Source organism: Eremothecium sinecaudum, chromosome VI (assembly GCF_001548555.1).
Source record: "Eremothecium sinecaudum strain ATCC 58844 chromosome VI, complete sequence".
In the NCBI taxonomy this organism is placed as follows: domain Eukaryota; kingdom Fungi; phylum Ascomycota; class Saccharomycetes; order Saccharomycetales; family Saccharomycetaceae; genus Eremothecium; species Eremothecium sinecaudum.
In genome coordinates, this window is record NC_030897.1 from 325,611 (window position 1) to 344,867 (window position 19,257).

Genomic DNA, 19,257 nt, shown 5'->3' on the forward strand with positions numbered 1-19,257 from the left:
CATATTATTATGGTTCGCAATAGTGTCAGAAAACGAGAAAATATAAAAAACCAAAAGTAGCCTATGTTAATAATGTAAAAAGTTCTGTAATATAGAGAAGCAAAAGCAACTTACGAGTACTGTTATTACTTGTCCTATCGCAATATTATCACGTATAAAAGTTTTTAAATAGAAGAATGATAAATTAGTATTTACATATTAGACTCCGGTTACAAACCTATAGTCGAAAGAAAGCGTTTAGCAATCAGAAATCATTTCTCTGCGCCAGTCCCATCGCTCTTTAGTTGCGGTTGATCATCAGCAAAGGCAGTAATATTATCTTTATATGGATGCTCACTGCCATCGTAGACCCTTAACCTAGCTAGTCTCACTTTACGTAACCTATTCTTAGGCAACATACCACTGACAGCCTTGATCAAAGTCATACCATGTCCTTTTTCAGACGCTAAAGTTTCCATATTTTTCAATTTCAAATTGCCCGGCTTTCCACTATGAGACCAGTAAGTCTTTTGCTGCCACTTTTTACCACTAACATTAATATTCTGAGCATTTGTAACCACTACATAGTCCCCACAGTCGATTGCTGGGTCATAGATAGGTTTATTTTTGCCCATCAAAGTAACGGCGATACTTGAGGCTAATCTACCGAGCGTTCTCTGATCCCTAGCCACATCCACATGATGCCATAACCTGGCAAAAGCCAATCCTGTATGCCCTATTTTCTGCGACATACACTATATTACACTTAAAAGCCTTTTACCAAAAATATATAGGAGAGTCTTTATGCTTTCTAGATACGGCTAGTTAAGTTAAGTAGAACATCAAATTTTTTCATTTTGGCGAAACCAAAATACTATTGTGAAGAACATAGATACACACAAATGAAAGTATAGAAGGCTCCGTATTCGTATGCTAATAGAGCGTTATTGATAGTCAGACAACATTTACATGCACTTCGATGGGTGCTCGACTGTTGTATTTGGCGATCCGCACTGCTTTTCTTAAAAGACTTAATGGCTTATATTGAAAGCTAGGAAGTCCAGACAAAGTCGTAAATATTAGAACAGATAGATTTCCCAATATTATCTCTTAGAAGACCCTTCAGTCTCCTAATTCCTGGATATTTCTGCCATCGAATGCTAAATGTAGTCGAAGCATCCATGATTATGTAATAAGTTTTTCGAACATGAAAAATTGAAATTTTAAATCTGCTGACCTCTAGTCACACAACATAGCTCAACACATTGATAATATCTTTGCTGCAGCAAAAGCGTGCATTGATCGAGTGTGTTCTAAGTTTTATATTTAAGACATCATCCAATTCACATTCATTCTGTTTATCTTCAAGAGATGTTTTTCTTTAAAGACCTTTCTCTAAACATTACACTTCACCCGTCCTATTTTGGACCTAGAATGAGAGAATACCTGAAAACAAAACTGCTACAGGAAGTTGAAGGTACATGTACGGGTAAATTTGGGTACATTCTATGTGTATTGGACTGCGAAAATATTGAAATTGAGCGGGGTAGGATCCTGCCAACAGATGGATCAGCAGAATTCATAGTGAAATATAGAGCAGTAGTATGGAAACCATTCAAAGGAGAGGTGGTAGACGGCATTGTATCGAGCTGTACGAATCTGGGATTTGAAGTCGATGTAGGTCCGTTGAGTGTATTTGTATCACCATTTTTAATGCCTGAAGATTTGACGTTTAACAGTGGATCGAATCCTCCGTCTTACCAGTCATCTGAACAGATTATCACAAAGGGTTCTAGAGTGCGTTTAAAGATTGTGGGAGCTAGAAGTGAGGTTAATTCCATTTACGCCATTGGCAGTATAAAAGAGGACTATTTGGGTGTCATTTAAAATCCTTTCTGTATATTTTACGTCGTGAAAAGAAATGGGAAGATAGACATGTTGTGGTGGTAGGTCCCCTACTCGCTATTTTTGAAAACTGCATCTGACCTATATAATTTGAGGGTAGAAAGGTCTTACACATATTATGTAACTAAGGTCGATTCCCTGATTTTGTGATTATACTAGCCACCAATATATAACGAACAAATTCTAATATGTGATTTCAGCTATTATTTAGGAAATCCATATAAGTTACCGGCTACATCAAACGAGCGTTAACTGCCAGCATTTAATGTCTCTAATTGGTTATACCATTTGCGTTTGATGTATTGGTTATATTAATATTATCATACTCACATATGTTTTGGAAAAATGAATCCTGGTGTGGAAATTAAACCCTATTAATAACCCAGTGGCCACCCTCTCCACGAGAGATATCACCTTCTTTCCACTCACCTTTATATCTTCCACTTTCCAAGGCGTCAGTAACGACTTTGTTCTTCGCTAAGTAATAGTCATCTCCAATACGAACAACACAGTTGTGCCATGGCGTAGGAATGTGCAATAAGTCATCAAAAGTTGGTACATCGTCTGAGTCCAAGGATTTTACAGTTTTACAGATCTTTGGAGAAACAACCTTGACACCAAATTTAGGACCGGCATTGGTGTGAGCGTGAATGGACAATCTCAAATGATGTGGAAATACCAATTCAACCAAGTTGGAGTAAGCATCGTTACGCTTAATCATGTTGAAAGCAACCTTACAGACGGCCTTTTTGAAGTATTTACGCGATACATTTTGGAAGAATGGTAACAAGCACAAGTCTTCTGCCATAAATCTGGAGAACCCGCGATACAAGTGCAATCTTGGGTGGTCTGGGATTTCAATTTGCTTTCTTAACCTTCCATCATCGGTATCGCAGCCCTTTATTAGGATCTTCCTGCATAACTCAGAGTCTGGGCAGATTTTGGTACCACAGTAATGGTCCACTTCAACATCTGAGACCCAGTTGGTGTCAAATTTTCCAGCTGCTGCACCATTAAAGAAAACATCCTTCAAACCGTAGAACCCAATCATATTATTATCCTTCTTAGCAATACCCTTATAAAGCTTGTGTAAATTAGCAGTGAAATTGTCAACTTCATCGTCGTCAACACCGATACAGTCGCTGAAAACATGGCCGTCACTGACAATCCAGACCTTCATACCAGGAGGGTAAAAGGCACACACATCTTCTGCAAATTTTAACAATGTTCTCAAAGCGAACTCTTCACCCTTGTCTGGCAACTTACCATTGACCTTCTGCATGTTAGATGACTTACAAGGGAAGGCAGGCAAAACTGCCTCGATTCTGGCATTCCTATCAGTGTAGTACTTGACTCTATTCATGAAATATTCATAGCCTCCCAAGCCCCACTCATCTTCCTTGATTGCATTTTTCAATTCGGACGCAAAGAAGTCCGTCACCATCTTGGCATAGTCCTTGCCTTCCGTAACAGCTATATTTCTCTTTGGCAAAGCACTGTTGTCCAATCTTGCTTGATCTAAGATATGCCAAATAAACCAATCATTGAACTCATTCTCGTTTTCAACAGTGGTAACTGCACCACGTACCTGCTCTTCGCCGTCCTTTACGTATTCCGAAACCTTGATAGCAACACCGCTGATGCCGATAAATTTCTCAGCTTCAGAAGAAGGAATCATATACTCAACAATACAATTGGAATTTTTAACTCCTTTAGTATTCTTTAACACAGCCGCAAACTCATCCCATTTGGTATCAAAATTGGTGTTTTGCTTAACTTCTGCATTATAAAGCATATACGTCTCAGGGCATCTGGAATATATAGTCAAAAATTTGCTATACGTCGACATGTCATCTGAACCATGTGGAATGTTAACGTCTTTATGACCATTGTTTCCAATCACAACTGGCAAAGAGTCAGTCACGGCGTCGCCCTCCAATGCTTTGAGTTGCTGGTTATGCATTTTTTAATTTCTCCTAAAATGGTGAATATCAATAAATATTAGGGTACCGAAATGATATGTATTTTATTGTAGTGCTCATTTCGACGTGAATTCTATTCTGTAAATTGTTTCGTCTATTATATATGGCTCCCGTGTTATTCGAAAGGTCCTACATAAAGGGCTTTTTCCCCGCCAAAATTAATTAAATAATGGAGGATGCCTATGTATCTCGGCACCATTGTTAAGACTTGCATAGTTATTGCATAGAAAAAAAAAACTACTTGCCCACTGACCTCTTCCGTGGCATAAGGCAGTCATGAGGTCTAGCTGGATTGCAAAATTCGCTTATAAGAATTTCCTTGGCTACATTCTTCGGTTAACAGCATTTTTTTGGCTTACCTTCACGCAAATCTTTTTCTGCGATGAAATTCCCTGACGCCTTAGAAAACGCTGTAGAAAAAGCAAATCACGTTACATTTACAAAGGATAATGAGCGTTAAAGGCGAGGCATTAGATATGCTGATAGCAAACTCTGATTGCTAACAGCCCCCTCACCCCCATAAATCCTATATCGCTCGATATATTTTCAGCTCGAGTTCGATTTGTAGCCTTGCTGCTAAGTTATTTAGCAAATTCACACGTTTCGTTAGCCGTAGTTGGTCGGAAGACTTCAAATTTTTGCTACTATTAACATAGCAAGTAGAATCAGACCATTCTTTCGAGGGCATCATAGATTGCAATAGCAATGTTTGAATGATTAAAGACATGCCGCAATATGTTAGCGCAGTTAGTGCGATCTGTGGTCAAATACAGATGATAATTTTCGAGAGTTTCGTCATGTGGAATTAAACAATAGAACGTAGTCACAACCGGTAGTCAAAGCTGCGCAACTGTTGCTTAGGACGCTTCTAAAGCAGCCGTTTCGAATCGCATAGTTGTTAGTCATATTAAGTTCAGACTATAAAAGAAAAACTCCCCTATATATTATCGAAAGCATTGACATCGTTGATAATAAATATTTAATTTTCAGACATAATAATTAGTGCTAGTAGGAAAAGAGAAAGGAATAGTTTTAATTCAAATACTGACTGAACATGTCGTTTATGATTACGGTGGCAGTGCTCGTAATCGGGCTTTTACACTTTGTCAAGAAAGTGGTATTTCCTCCATGGAATTTTCCCAGAAATATACCCACAATTCCATTCTATGCGACTCTATTGACAACCCTTTTTGATATGGACCAAAAAGAGTTCTATGACCATTATATTAGGGAACAAATGGAGAAGCATGGTGCGGTTAAAATATATTTCGGTTCAAGGTGGAATATTTTGATTAGCAAGCCTGAGCTTTTATCGCAGATATTCCGGGACGAAGATACGTTTGCCAAGAGTGGGAATCAAAAAAAGATTCCATACTCTATTCTTGCACAATATACAGGTGAAAATGTTATTAGTGCTCATGGTGCAACTTGGAGGACTTTCAGAAATATAATGAACAAAGGACTTCAGACATTCAATACACAACCAATGAGTGAGAATGCAGACAAATTCATCTCTATATTAAAGGAAGAGATGTCAGATCAAGGACCTGATATTCTAATGCCAAATATACTCCAGCGTTTAGTTCTTGCTAATATCGCCGAGGTTACTTTGGGTTTTGATATTGGAACCCTAAAAATTGGAGAACAATCAGAATTACAAGCTCAGTTAAAAGAAGTTAAGAAGCACATTTTTGCTCCATTTTACTTGAATTTCCCATTTCTAGACAGTTTGCCAATACCATCACGCCGCAGGGCAAGAAAGTTAGTCGCTGAATTCAGAGATAATGTCTTAGCTGAAGTGCGTAAGAATATGGTTGAGAACTATAATTACGAACAGACATCTTACGCTGCGTCACACTTGATAAAAGCTCACGAACTTGGTGAGATTACAGAAAAACAGCTAAAGGATAACATAATGATTTTGTTAATAGCAGGTCATGAAAACCCACAATTATTAATAACTTCATGTTTGTATTTGTTAGCAAAATACCCTGAATGGCAAAATCAATTGAGAGAGAGGGCATTGGAATTGACAGATGAACAGCTACATGATTGCGCAGAATTTAATCAGTTTTTATTTGAGACTGTTAGAATTATGCCTCCTCTAAGTCAGATTGTTAACAGACTGACTTCGAAGAAATGCGTCCTAGGAACTGACATCGTCCTTCCAAAGAACGTTTATGTAGGATATCAGGTCTATGGAACTGGAACTTCAGAAAAGGTGTGGGGTGCAGATGCAGCTGAGTTTAAGCCTGAAAGATGGGGTAAGACGAACGAACAGATACATGAAGCATGGAGACGTGCCAAGAATAGCAGTGCAATGGGAGCATTCCACGGCGGTAGAAGAGCTTGCTTGGGGGAAAGGTTAGGCCTAGTAGAAATGAGAATCACGATGGCACATATGTTACGTGAATTAGAATGGAAGCTAAGTCCATCTTGGCGAGACAAAGTCACACCTGCGGGACCACTTTGTCCATTTAGTTTGAGATTAGTTTTCAACGAATATAAGCAGGCATCTTAAGTGACTACATTGTTAAATAACTTCGGTTTTTAGTTTATAATCATTTTGTTGGACCTCTATCGTAGATGTTTCCTCAGCGGCAGTTAGTGCTAAGAGGAGTTGCTCCCAGAAGAATTCGAAGTTCATGTCTGATACTGCAATTACACCTTTGCCAGATGTTATTTCATGCTGCTCAATACAATAAACTTTACCTTCATCATCATTAGTTTCAGTAATAACTTCAACATCCATTCTAGAGTATCTGAGATCAATTTCCTCTGAAGCCATACCATAAAAGTGAAGTAGTGTAATTAACGCCAATGGATCGTGAACTGGCGGCCCGTAATCAAACCCTTGGGTAGTCTTGTAAGTCGCAGCAAAAAATAAGAATAATTCATGATACAAATTTCTTACTTTTGACGATCCAGTTCCCAGTATTTGTTTTTGGATATCCTTCGTTGCTATAGCCTTGTGAGTCAAATCAAGGGTAGCCAAAATACATTTATAATTGATTTCAGGGTCTGTTAGAACATACCTAGCTGCATCAGCATCAAGCCAAAAATTGAATTCTGCAGAGCCGTTTGCATTTCTGTTACCTTCTTCAAAACCGCCGCCCATAATCGATATATATTTAATATGCTCCTTTAAATATGGGTATTCTTTCAATACTGTTGCAATGGTAGTTAGAGGCCCAATACTTACCATGCTTATTTTTCCTTTATTTTTTAATATAGCATCTTTAATAGCTGTCTTATAGTTACCACTTGAAGCCTTAATTTGAGGTACTGGTAAAAGCGCCGAGCCATCTAATCCACTCAACCCATGAATATCTTGGGCAAACTTCGGGGCTTGAACCCATGGCCTAGCAGCTCCTTCATAAACGTTAACATCCTTGTATTTACCAATTGCGGTTAATATTGACAGTGTGTTTTCAACCGTGCATTCAATAGGAGCATTGCCATATGACGCTGATACCCCCAATAAATTGAAATATGGGCTACAAGCTGCCAATAGAATTGCGACAGCGTCATCATGCCCAGTATCACAGTCCAACCATATTGGTATAGGATTAATTGAGATTGTCATATTATCGTTTATAATATTATGTCCCCTAAAATTCATTATTAATAATTTTGTAGAAAAGAACACCGGAGGAAATATTATTCTGCCTTTATATATAAAAAAACCCCACATAATTTATAAAAGGAGTGGGGTAAACCAGTTAAACCTCCAATTAAGTTGCCAGTCTTGAAGGCACGCTAAGCTCTCCGGTGCTGAGGCGGTTAGCTACTTAGCAAATACAAAATCCTTATGCAGATCATTGTTGGCTCCTGTTAGTTCTAAGTGCAATAAATCTTAAATATCTATTAGTATAAAGTCTATAATGCAATATTTTTGAGATGCTGCACATATATTCATTGCATCTCAACATCACTGTAGCCTTCTTCATCGGAGGCTAATTTGATCACATCCTCATTGTGATTATTTAGTTCCGGGTTAGAATGATTCCCCTTTATATTATTGGTGGCTTCGGCGTCTTCCTCGTCTTCCCCGTCTTCAGAGTCAAGCTCACCATCGTCTATTAGACCGTTGTCGTCAAGTTCTTCATTGTATTCTACATCACTCTCATCCTCATTCTCTTCAATATTATAAACATCAGGAAATGCTGAAGGATCACTATTGCAGTGAGCTCTCTTTGCATCAAGCTCATTTAGACAGCAATTGAGACTGGCTTCAAGCGTTTGGAGTCTAGGCAGAAGAGCGCTACGGTTTTTTAATGTAGAATGCAGAGATGCTAGTTGTGAAATCAGATTAGGGATTGTAATCAAGTAACCTCCATGAACAATCAAACACCACTTACACCAAATATTGAGCAATCCCTGCCTATGGGATTGCCTGGCAACACGCTCAGCCAGTCGCTCCAACAGAGTGACAGCAAGAGCCGGCTTCAACTTAACGATGGTGGCTTCGATGACCTTTTCGTCACGAGTGTTTAGAACAGTCTCTAAAAGAGAGTGATCGTTCGATTGAAGGGCCTGCGCCAGCACCACGGTAAGAGTACCGGTTGACAGACCTTTTTTAGAAGACTTAGAAGACAAAGAGTGGGCGCTGGCAGCGAGTTTGTCTTGCAACGTTTCTCCCAGAGAGGAATCATCTTCTATGTCCGCACGCTCCATGTCCTTAATTAAGTCCTGTATATGCTTGAAGTTATCACCTGACGTAACGGTTGCGTTTCCTTCAGCATAGGATTTAGCCGCCGCAACATCGCTATAGGATTTGCCAGTACCGTGAATCGCTGTTTTTACCGTCGGTGCAGCCTGCATAATTTTGTGGGTGCTATCAAGCGCTTCCCATTGTAGATGCTTGTGATATAGGATAACAGCTTTTTCCAACCAAGTGATTCTGAGAACATCTCTACTCAACTTACAGTTTATAACGTTAATACGTTTCCCAGTACCGTCTCTCTCCATTTCGACAACTTTAGTAGGCCGTTTTGAGAGATTTCCGCGTCTCTTATGGTTCGAGTTAATTAGAGGATCCGCAAATATTTCCACTTTCCCTTCCTCTGTTGTTACAGCAACAACATGGTCCCCACTATGCGAGACCTCAACAATGTTGGAGTCTGCAACAAGCACCGCCTTGGTTGCACCGGATTCCAAGTTGTATATGTTCAAGAAACGGTCATTATCTGCCCCACTGAGGAAATATTCCTTTCCTAACATCACTAGTGAGGAAACAGCCGACAAATGACCAGGGTAACGTCTTATAACTGACTTATCCAAAAGACTGACCAGAAAGATCGAATGCGAAGCCAATAACAGTGTATTCTTGTCCACTACACATACTCGCTCTAACTGCCCGCAATCGTCCCAACGCAGTTCGCGCACAAGGCTGAAATCCGTCATGGCAAACTGATAAACTACGTTTTTCCGCGTAACACACCACGCATCTATACCATCACACTGGAAATCTGTAACCCCGTATATGTCCCCAGTCACCAGCTTGTGTAGCATCTGGTTTGCAACAGGTGAGTAAAGTTGAACTTCACCATTGCTCTGTCCCACAGCCACAAGCTCTGCCCCACCAATTTCTACCCATTCAAGGCATGTACATTCAACTCCAGGACCCTCAAGGTAGAGGTACCGTTCATTCCCGCTGCTTGTGTGCGCGCCATCTGTTCTTTCCACGCTAATACGCTGCTTATCTAGCGCTACAGTTACAAACGCAATGAAATCGCCTCTACCGCTATATCTAGACCTTACCACTGCACTTGACATACTGCTCTAAGGTTTCCAACCATAACCAGGTGCAACTGACCTCTTCTTCACTGAAAATACAACTGCTCTTCTCATCGCATTCCCATGAAAAATTTGAAATCACCATTAACGGAGCAAATGATAAAATCACGTGCCACTCACGTGTCCAGATCTTAGGGCGCGTGAGCCTCCTGACCAGCCGCCACCAAGGGTACACGAAAGTGAAACACCCAAAACAGGCTATAAGCCCCATTCAGCACCCAAAACCACATCATATACGTATCCACTGAACTTAAATACTCTAAAAGCTGATTTATACCACGTTACAACGCTTTTTGGCTTTGTTTTGGGTTAAGCTGTCGGCTGTAGATGTAAAAAACAAAAAGAAAGAATAGCTATTAGAACGAAAGAAAACATATAAATACTGATTGACGGTGCCATGCATGGGATGCCAAAATAATATTTATTGACATGAGGATAAAAGGCGAGTGTAAACCTAAGGTATAATAACGCAAGCACAATGGGTGAGGCAGAAGAGATTACACTACCCAAAGGTATGTTTCCCTCAATTTTTTTGTTTTTTTGTTTTGTTTAAAGAGATGATTTACTAATATATACTGGCATAGCTACTGTTCAGAAAATAATTACAGAAGTACTAGATTCTGAATTAACTTTCAGTAAAGAAGCAAGAGAGATTATCATTGATGCAGGTATTGAATTCATCATGATTTTGTCTGGAATGGCATCCGAAATGGCTGAAAGTGAAGGTAAAAAAACAATTGCACCTGATCATGTAATTAAAGCTTTACAAGAATTAGAGTTTGAGGAGTTTATACCCTACTTGGAGCAAATATTAGCGCAGCATAAGGAAAATCAAAAAGTAAGGGAAAGGCGAGATGCGAAATTTAAGAAGTCTGGACTTTCGGTTGAAGAGTTGCTTCGACAACAAGAGGAATTGTTTAGACAGTCTAGGTCACGTTTCCAACAAACTAGTACTTCAGGGCCCGGAGCCGCCGAGCCTTCTATTATAAAGCCGGAGGATGAATGAAAGTGCCCTGAAAGCCGATTTGGATTGGCATATACGTGTGTATAATTAACATTTTAATGAATAGCTGATGTGGTGGGATAGAAAGATAACCTCCCTGTTTGTACTGGGTGGCGAACAGATTTTTAGAGTTTTAAACGTGCGACTATTTATAAGGAAAGAAGTCTATGAGGTCGAGTGGTAGAATGTTTACATTTGCGTTTGCGCAATGAATTCCATTATCACTCTAAAAGATTCGCGGGTATCTGGATCCAATGAGTTAACAAGAAGATGATACTTGTCTTGATCATGCTGCTGTAGAGCAGTGTAAAAACTATCAAGTTCATGGAAACAGTTGATGTTGTCCAAGCAACTCTCTTTGAAATCGTCCTCCAGCTCGTCGAAGAATTCGCCGGCGCCAGCGTCATCAGAAGATTCAACACCGAGCTCTCCCTTAGCTATGCAGTCCCTCTTGCGGATTGCTTCAGGTAGGTATTCAGCTAGCTTCACAAGCCGCGTGCTTAGTTGGCCTACAAAGCCGCTGACGCAGCTTGGTAGCTGCGGAAGTTTGAACAACGACATTAAGGCCATCATTTGCAATTTGGTCGTGTATACGCTGTAGAATTTGCAGTCAAGCCATTTCTTCATTAGTCCCAGTGTTATACCTTGCTGTTCAGCTAGTTGTAAGGTTTCTAGTGGCTTAGCGTATAGACCTGCCAAGAACAACCTAACCACTGCTGCGTCATCAAGCTCCAACTCTTGATTTTGTGCTACCTGGAATGCTTTATCAAAGAGTGGAATTTCCTTCATTGCGAGGGCGTACGCAACCATGACGTTGAATGCACTTTCGATATCAAAATCGTCTTCAGAATCCAACACTTGGTTGACTATCTGGAAGAAGGGTTGGACGAAAGTCTGGTCCTGTGGGAACCCATTTGTCACAACGGTTTCAAAAAACACTTGGTAAGCTTCAAAGTATTCTAATGCATATGTTTGGAAGGAATCCAAAACATCATGGAACAATTCCCAAATAACTGGAGTGAAAGCATTGTACATTGTCTTAGCTGACAATGCCAAGGAATCTATTAGATCAACCATTTCGGTCAAAAATGATATCTGTGCATTCACAATAATAAATTTCACAACTGGAGCAAACTTGTCAACCAAACAAACTTTATTCATAGACATTACCATCATGGTCATCGTTTGTAGCATGGCACTCGCCTGAGTTTCTTGGTCTTGATCTTGTGTTGAATAATGACCACTGGTGTTTTCTACTAGTGATTGACCTAACCTTAGGAACTGTTCCGCAAGCGTAGCTGCCAATTCGTTGGCAAAAGGCGTTAACTCGTCAGCAAATCTTTCTACAAGAGCTTCCATTATTTCTGACAAAGTATCAATTTCAAATTCCTTGGATAACTTTAGTAGCTTCTCCATGATACCTGGAACTTGAGGCGCGATGTGTTTATGCATGGACACATTAGACATAACCAAAGTCTTTAAAGCATCCGCTGCTTCCACTTGTACAGGAAGAATGTCACTTCTCATCAAATTTAAGTACGTCATCTCATAAATCTTCGATAAAATTTCAAGATTTTGAAATTCTTGTTGGTAAATTGCAACCGTTTCCAAAGCCCTAGCTACCAAAAATGGATACTTGTCATTACTGAATAAAGGAGTGATAAAATGTTCAAAAATTGGCTCCAATTTATCGCGAACAGGAGACTCATCCTCTGCTAAAAAGGATGACAAGTTAGAGAATAATCTCAAAGCTCCTTCTTCTTTGTATGCAGACTCTAAGTCGCCCTTTGTAGCGAATTCAGTAAATACGTCATGAATAAGGGGCAATATCTTGTTCACTTCGGAAAATCTAGAGTGACCAATTACAAAAACGAATTCACTAGACGCTACGTCTGCTGTAGAACCTTCTTTGTTCATGTCAAAGTAACGTCTTGTAAATTCTTCAGGATCAGTTTCTAGTAGTTCAACAGATTCCGCTGATGCAGACAAACAGGGGAAGATAACATGCTTAATAATAACTTCCAAGTGCGGTTGGATTAAAGGCCATAGCTCTTCAGTTTTAACACACTTCTCCAAGAACTGAATTAAATAGTACAACGAACTGTCACTTAACCAAAGTGAGTTACCACCCCATAGTTCTATCACCTTAAAGTACTCATTCAATATCGTAGGCACAATATTATGGAACACATATTGGACAAAGTCATTACTAATAAACTTAGTAATTCTAGTGTACTTGTACACGAATTTGTGCAAATTACCAAAAGCCCACTTATTAACCTTGACTCTCTTGTCCAAGGATCTGTCGCCTGGGTCTAGCTCAAGGCTCTCCTTCGTCAACGGTCTCGAACACAAAAATAAATGCAACTGGATCCAAGAATTTAGCTTCTCAACGTTGTTAAAGTATTGCGGAAAGTTGTTCAAACATGCATACTTAAAGGACTTCAAAATCAAATACAACAATTCATTCGACCTATAGTCGTCGTTATTCACCAATTGAGACGCCACCTCCTCAACAGCCGGAAATACCTTCTCAATAAAACTGTCTATGTATTGCCTGCTCTCAGACATCACATAACGATGCTTGATGGTCACTTCAAACACAAGTAACAATGCAGGATACAAGTATTCTGACTTCTGTGACCTCATCATATTAAGAACTACATCCGCCAAGTCCCACTTTTCATTGTTGGAGAGAATCGCGCGTATACATTCCGTAAGATGAGACCTAATATGCGTACTTTCACTATGCTGAACTAAAGCTTCCACCAATTGTTCCTTAATAATCCCTTCTTCCTGCTCAGGAATACGATCATCCTTTTTAGAATTCCATGACCTCTGGATCTTATTTTTGAGATATATTGAACAACATAAACGAATGTTCATAGGAATTTGTTCATTCTTGGCAACCTTTAGTAAGAAAGTTGTGAAACCCGGCTCTCTTTGCATAGCAAATAATTCTTGTTCCGCTTCTTTAATGACAACTGCATCGGACGCCATCGTCCGTTCAAAAGCCTGCAAAATAGCTTGTTCGCTAAGCATTTTTCGTTGGTTCACCTTGATCCCACCTTAACAAAAAACTAGCTGGAATATTCCCTTCAATTGAAATACTTTTAGCTCATCTCAACCAAAGCAATACTCTCTATAAATCTCATCATTACGGGAAAATTTTTTTGTATACAAAATCTCGGTGCACCACAAATCAATTAAAGTCTGTCACGTGCATACAAGGAAGTTTGCTAATTGGAGGCTTTAGAAGGGTTGAGGAGCTGGAAAAATACTTGCTAGTCTACTACCGATGAATAAGCGTCTTTTGCGGTCTTTGGGCTTACTTTTAGGTTTATTGGTGTCTTTACAGCCTTCTTATGTACATCCGGATGAACATTTCCAGAGTATAGAGATCTTACAGCAACAGTTAAGAGGTATTCGAGGGACGGTGGCCTGGGAGTTCAAAGGGGGTAACGAGTCGCGAAGCATTGTACCTTTATATCTTTGGTATGCGCCTGCTATATTGTTAAGTAGCCACCTAAAGACTGTTAGACCGCTGGTGGCAATGTATATTATGCGAATGCAGAACTATTTGTTGTTTCTTGCTGTTTGGAAAGTGTCCAGTAGGGTGCTAGAGAGCTCAAAGCTGCGTCGCTCAAGCGCCGATCTATTGATGTGTACGTCTTATGTAGTTGGGGGATATTTGTCGCATACATTCTCCAATTCGATTGAGGCGGTTATTCTGCTGGCAGTACTCTCTATGATGGAAATACTGGTCCAGAAGCCCAGGCAAGAGCATGAGGAGTATCTGATTTCGGGGCTGATGGGTGTAGCTGTGGCTTTAGGAGTGTTTAACAGAATTACGTTTGGGGGGTTTATCTTGTTGCCTGGTCTGTTGACATTTGGTAAGTTCTACTGGCGTCATTGGAGATCGCTGTTAGTGGCTGCAGGCAGCTGCCTTTTTACAGCGGCGTGGATAATCTGGGCAGATAGCAAGATATACCAGTCGAATAGGTGGGTCATTGCACCACTGAACAATCTGCTCTATAACATTAATGAGGACAATTTGGCGCAGCACGGTCTCCACTCACGAAGCACTCATCTTCTAGTGAACTTGCCTCAGCTACTAGGTCCTGCACTGATTCCGGCACTAAGGCCGAGATGGAGAATGGTAAGGATACCTTTCTTATCATGTATTTCAGGCTTACTTGTGCTTTCTATGTTTAAGCATCAGGAAGTTCGCTTCCTTGTTCCACTGGTGCCTGCATTATTCTTGTCGATAGAGACACTTGGATTTGCTCGCTTGATCTCATCAAAGACCCTATTAAATGTTTGGCTAATTTTTAATATTGCTATGGCAGCAATTGTTGGGATTGGACACCAGCGGGGTGTGATTACGGCTTTAAACTACTTGAAAGAAACCCCTGTGGAGGTACAAGTGTGGTGGAAGACGTACTCACCGCCTACCTGGATTCTTATGAACCAAGATTTGACAGTTTCAACTACGAACTTTGTTGATGGCGAGGAAAGGGTGGATGATATAGAGTTCAGAGTTACTGAGAACCATATTGTAGATCTGAAGGGGTCCGACATACAATTACTGAATCACACGTTGACAATGTTTTTAAAAAATGGTGCCCATGTGAATTTGATAATGCCCGATTCGGTTTTAAAGCTTGCTACTAAGTTGAGGAAGGAATATAGCTACGAACTCCAACCTCTATACAGTTCACATCTCCATATTGATCTTGATCATATAGATGTGAAGGATCTTTCTTCGCTACGCCCTGGCATCACAGTCTACAATATCAATAAGATTAAAGACTGAATCATAAAATATGTTAACCATTAATATACAATTCTCTATGCACATTTCTACATCAATACATAAGTACTCACTTGTAGAAATCAAACTTATCAACGTCACTACCAGTCTTGACTTGAGATGCATAGGCCTCTTCCAGATCGCTTTGGAGGATAACATATCTATTCTTTCTCACGGCGCGCAACCCTGCTTCTTGCATTATCGCGGCAATCAATGCACCTGATAGAGGGTCATTTCTAATAATTAAAGAGTCCAAATCGACTTCTGGTGCCAAAGACATCTTAGCAGCTATCTTGCCAAAAATTAAACGACGTTCACGTCTGTCACGTAGAGAGGGAAACTCAATTTTTCTGTCTAATCTACCAGGCCTTAGCAACGCAGGATCTAGGGTATCGTGCCTATTAGTAGCCATTATGACTTTAACGTTGGTAGATTGGTCGAACCCATCCATCTGAGTCAATAATTCAATCAAGATACGTTGCACTTCTCTATCAGAGCCAGTCTGAGCGTCAAAACGCTTAGTTGCAATAGAATCCACTTCATCAATAAATATGATAGATGGTGCATTTTCCCTTGCAAGGCGGAAAACATCGCGGACCATGCGAGGACCTTCACCCAAATATTTATGGACAAATTCGGAACCGTTAACTCTAATAAACGCCGCATTAGTACTGTTGGCGACTGCTTTCACCAACATGGTCTTACCTGTACCAGGAGGACCATATAAAAGAACACCACGTGGAGGATCAATACCAATCTGTTGGTAGAGATCTGCCTGCACCAAAGGTAACTCAACAGCTTCCCTTATCTCCTGCTTTTGCATGTCTAAACCACCCACATCGGCATAAGTAACATCTGGTTTCTCCTCGTTACCCATAATAGATATACTGGAATCGGAATCAGGAGGCAAGATATCTACCAATGCGTTTGAATGACGGTGTAATGCAACAGAAGTTGATGGTTTCAATAATTCACGATCCAATGTCGACAATATTCTCACCACATAACTCATTCCAGTGGTACTGGAAACAATACCCGTATTTTCGTCGATTGCTTCCAAAAACTGACCAATAACCAATGGAACAGATTGAATTCTTTTAACTTCTTCTTGTGCGCTTAGCAGTTCTCTCTTCAAATGACGTTGTTCATCTTTAATATATTCTTCTTGTAAACATAGTAGTTCATATTCCTTCTCTAATTTCTTCAACTTTAAATAAACATCAGAATTTGCGCCATTCAACGCTGCTGTATTACAATTTAAATGTGAGATCAATGAACCATATGAAAGTGCTGTCGGTTGAGAAACAGAAGCCTCACCAGTTTGAGCAATTCCTAGTTCTTCCATGTATCCTTAAATAATGCTTCAAACGACGAAAACAGGATACCAATGCCAATTGTCCTATATCGTTGACTGTTTATATGTGTTATGTACAGGGTTCCATATTAATTCCTTAAATTTTGCCACCCAAAAGATAGAAAATATAAATATCACGTCGCACGAAGACACTCAACTGACTAAAGAGCCCAGAAGTATACCGAAGATGAAGATAACACCTGAATATACGTGAAATTGGCCTATGCTTAGGTTAGTTTGATCTTGGTAGGCCAAGTAATTCATGGAATATAGTTTATGAAGTAGTGAACCTAGCCAGATTTGTATATTTTGCAAATTAGTATAGGTTGAGTGCTTAAAATCAGAGAATGAACTTAACGAAATTGGCTGTAGAGCAGTACTAGAATGTGTTATTTCATCGCGGTTCTCAATTAGTGGTGGAATAGGTTCTGGAGAAATTGATTGTTCTGAAGCAGGTAATACTGAAGATTGCACTGCAGCTTCTTTGAATTGAAACCCATTCTGTGCCATTGTAGTTTGTTCTAGTGCTACCTTAACCTTTTCTTCGAAGGATCGAGTTAATCTACGACGTTTCCAGGGTTCTAAGAGCAACTGGAAAACCAGAAATAGGAGTATGTTGATTCCCATTAGAATAAAAGTACCCCAGGTGGATGTTCTCCGAATTTTGTCCGACCAGATTTGCTCTTCGTGGTACCGCGTTAAAATAGCGCGGTGGAGGAGGTTTGATAACTCTTTCTCCTTTGCTTCCACTGCCTTTAGTTCAGCATTAGCTGCTTCTTCCTTTTTTGCATTTTCAGCGTCAACAATGTACAACTTGGTAAACCTGTCTAGTTCTTCGGGAGTCCACATATGTTTCCTTTGAAGTAGTTCATTTACCTGGATCTGTGACTGGTTTCTGACGGCAACAGCATTGTGATGTACGTCACGTAGACGTTCTAGGTCCGATTTCACTTCGTTTAGTTGTGATTCCATCATTTCGATAGATTTGCGGAGTTTGTCAATTGAAGAGTACCCAGTAACATCATTTAGAGCCTTAGTAGCAGTAAAGATAGTTTCTTGTAAAGAGTCCAAATAAAACTCCAACTTCCTTGACCATAGGTACCTTTTACGCTCGCGTTCTGATGGCAAGCCAACAATTTTTGACTTATTTTCTAGGTCCTCGTTGAAGCTCAAGTTCGTATTCTGTTGCTGCTTTTCCTGTTCCAAGAGTTTCTGGTTCGTTTCTCGTAAAGACTGTTTGGCTTTATCCAAATGATACTTTATCTGGGTTGAGTAGTAGCTTACTTGGTGTAAAGTCTCTTTCCATTTTGGTACACTGGCTCTATAACACGCTTCCAGTTTCTTTTGCAACTCAGTCCATGGTTTAATACTTGTCCTGCTTGTAGAATACACCCTAATATGATTCCCTGCAGCGCATAAAGTCAAGGCAGATAGCCTGTTAACATGAACGATGGGACTTGGTAATAGTACTTGACGGTTTAAAATCATGCTGCTAAACAACAGCGTACTATTTGCTGTTTAATTTTGATTTCGGTACAATATATGCTTCTTATGTGGGTCTTACAGTTTAAGAATGCCGAAAAACGTTGTCGTACTTCACCAGCACATAGAATAGGAAAAGCCAGAACACAAACCAGCAGTTATTGGATATATGTAAAATTCATTGCTTGAGTTAATGTCCGGAATATCCTTGAGCTTGAAGGCCAAGTCAAAGAGCAAGAAGAAAAGTACTGTTAGGAAGCGAGGTAATGCATTTACCGATGACAAGGAAGCTGACCGCAATAGTAAGCGTGTTAAGATAAAGATAACGGAGGTTGAGGCTTATAAAGAACCTCAGGAAGAAGCACTAGTAATACCACTAGCTGTACCATCTGGCGCCTCAAGAGAATTGACTCTTACTACATCTGATGAAAAGAGCGAAATAAACTACGGCTTAAATGTACAGCAGGATCACAAAGTGACCTCGTCAAATGCTAGGGTAGTGAATTCTACTGGTATGAGTGATATTTTGGATATTACTAAACTTCCCGAAGCAACTGCTCAGGATGAGTATGATGAAGTCCCTGTAAATATGTTTGGTGCAGCTCTACTTCGTGGTATGGGATGGACGGGTACTAATTATGATGATGAAGATAATGACCAGGATCGTGAAAAATCAAACAATAAAACTGCAGTACGACCTCATCACGGCGTAGCTCGCCCTGAATTTGTAGGCATTGGTGCTAAAGTGCAGCAGTCGAATACCGAGGAAACGCGCAGAGGCTCTGGCCTTGATAAATTCATGCCAATTGTGAGAGTCGAGCATCCATTTACAAATGAAAAGTCTAAATAACAGCTGCAAGCAATTGTAATAGTATGTATATAATTAATGCGGAATGTATTTTCCATCACAAATGCAAATCTGAGATACATGACAGGGATT

General features: G+C 39.9%; 12 protein-coding genes across 12 annotated transcripts; 5 read left to right on the top strand and 7 right to left on the bottom strand.

The window, feature by feature from the left end:
* Nucleotides 1–251: 251 nt before the first annotated feature.
* On the bottom strand, nucleotides 252–731 carry MRPL23 (mitochondrial 54S ribosomal protein uL13m; the record flags this gene model as incomplete). Its single annotated transcript, XM_018133193.1, has 1 exon — nucleotides 252–731. The coding sequence occupies one exon, from the start codon at nucleotides 729–731 to the stop codon at nucleotides 252–254; it is 480 nt and encodes a 159-aa protein (XP_017988681.1).
* Nucleotides 732–1,350: 619 nt separating this feature from the next.
* Nucleotides 1,351–1,866, top strand: RPB7 (DNA-directed RNA polymerase II subunit RPB7; the record flags this gene model as incomplete). The annotated part of the gene is made up of 1 exon (XM_018133192.1): nucleotides 1,351–1,866. The coding sequence occupies one exon, from the start codon at nucleotides 1,351–1,353 to the stop codon at nucleotides 1,864–1,866; it is 516 nt and encodes a 171-aa protein (XP_017988682.1).
* A 382-nt stretch (nucleotides 1,867–2,248) lies between these two features.
* On the bottom strand, nucleotides 2,249–3,847 carry DIT1 (Dit1p; the record flags this gene model as incomplete). The annotated part of the gene is made up of 1 exon (XM_018133191.1): nucleotides 2,249–3,847. One exon carries the CDS (start codon nucleotides 3,845–3,847, stop codon nucleotides 2,249–2,251), a length of 1,599 nt encoding a protein of 532 aa, XP_017988683.1.
* A 1,073-nt stretch (nucleotides 3,848–4,920) lies between these two features.
* DIT2 (putative cytochrome P450) lies at nucleotides 4,921–6,387 on the top strand (the record flags this gene model as incomplete). The annotated part of the gene is made up of 1 exon (XM_018133190.1): nucleotides 4,921–6,387. The coding sequence occupies one exon, from the start codon at nucleotides 4,921–4,923 to the stop codon at nucleotides 6,385–6,387; it is 1,467 nt and encodes a 488-aa protein (XP_017988684.1).
* A 12-nt stretch (nucleotides 6,388–6,399) lies between these two features.
* On the bottom strand, nucleotides 6,400–7,452 carry URH1 (trifunctional uridine nucleosidase/nicotinamide riboside hydrolase/nicotinic acid riboside hydrolase; the record flags this gene model as incomplete). The annotated part of the gene is made up of 1 exon (XM_018133189.1): nucleotides 6,400–7,452. The coding sequence occupies one exon, from the start codon at nucleotides 7,450–7,452 to the stop codon at nucleotides 6,400–6,402; it is 1,053 nt and encodes a 350-aa protein (XP_017988685.1).
* A 329-nt stretch (nucleotides 7,453–7,781) lies between these two features.
* UTP5 (Utp5p) lies at nucleotides 7,782–9,644 on the bottom strand (the record flags this gene model as incomplete). Its single annotated transcript, XM_018133188.1, has 1 exon — nucleotides 7,782–9,644. The coding sequence occupies one exon, from the start codon at nucleotides 9,642–9,644 to the stop codon at nucleotides 7,782–7,784; it is 1,863 nt and encodes a 620-aa protein (XP_017988686.1).
* A 499-nt stretch (nucleotides 9,645–10,143) lies between these two features.
* Nucleotides 10,144–10,671, top strand: NCB2 (negative cofactor 2 transcription regulator complex subunit NCB2; the record flags this gene model as incomplete). The annotated part of the gene is made up of 2 exons (XM_018133187.1): nucleotides 10,144–10,177; nucleotides 10,250–10,671. The coding sequence occupies 2 exons, from the start codon at nucleotides 10,144–10,146 to the stop codon at nucleotides 10,669–10,671; spliced, it is 456 nt and encodes a 151-aa protein (XP_017988687.1).
* Nucleotides 10,672–10,857: 186 nt separating this feature from the next.
* SXM1 (Sxm1p) lies at nucleotides 10,858–13,710 on the bottom strand (the record flags this gene model as incomplete). Its single annotated transcript, XM_018133186.1, has 1 exon — nucleotides 10,858–13,710. The coding sequence occupies one exon, from the start codon at nucleotides 13,708–13,710 to the stop codon at nucleotides 10,858–10,860; it is 2,853 nt and encodes a 950-aa protein (XP_017988688.1).
* Nucleotides 13,711–13,966: 256 nt separating this feature from the next.
* Nucleotides 13,967–15,484, top strand: SMP3 (glycosylphosphatidylinositol-alpha 1,2 mannosyltransferase; the record flags this gene model as incomplete). Its single annotated transcript, XM_018133185.1, has 1 exon — nucleotides 13,967–15,484. One exon carries the CDS (start codon nucleotides 13,967–13,969, stop codon nucleotides 15,482–15,484), a length of 1,518 nt encoding a protein of 505 aa, XP_017988689.1.
* Nucleotides 15,485–15,551: 67 nt separating this feature from the next.
* On the bottom strand, nucleotides 15,552–16,826 carry RPT3 (proteasome regulatory particle base subunit RPT3; the record flags this gene model as incomplete). Its single annotated transcript, XM_018133184.1, has 1 exon — nucleotides 15,552–16,826. The coding sequence occupies one exon, from the start codon at nucleotides 16,824–16,826 to the stop codon at nucleotides 15,552–15,554; it is 1,275 nt and encodes a 424-aa protein (XP_017988690.1).
* Nucleotides 16,827–16,988: 162 nt separating this feature from the next.
* Nucleotides 16,989–18,323, bottom strand: SHE9 (She9p; the record flags this gene model as incomplete). The annotated part of the gene is made up of 1 exon (XM_018133183.1): nucleotides 16,989–18,323. One exon carries the CDS (start codon nucleotides 18,321–18,323, stop codon nucleotides 16,989–16,991), a length of 1,335 nt encoding a protein of 444 aa, XP_017988691.1.
* Nucleotides 18,324–18,510: 187 nt separating this feature from the next.
* On the top strand, nucleotides 18,511–19,167 carry SPP2 (spliceosome ATPase-activating subunit SPP2; the record flags this gene model as incomplete). The annotated part of the gene is made up of 1 exon (XM_018133182.1): nucleotides 18,511–19,167. One exon carries the CDS (start codon nucleotides 18,511–18,513, stop codon nucleotides 19,165–19,167), a length of 657 nt encoding a protein of 218 aa, XP_017988692.1.
* Nucleotides 19,168–19,257: the final 90 nt, after the last annotated feature.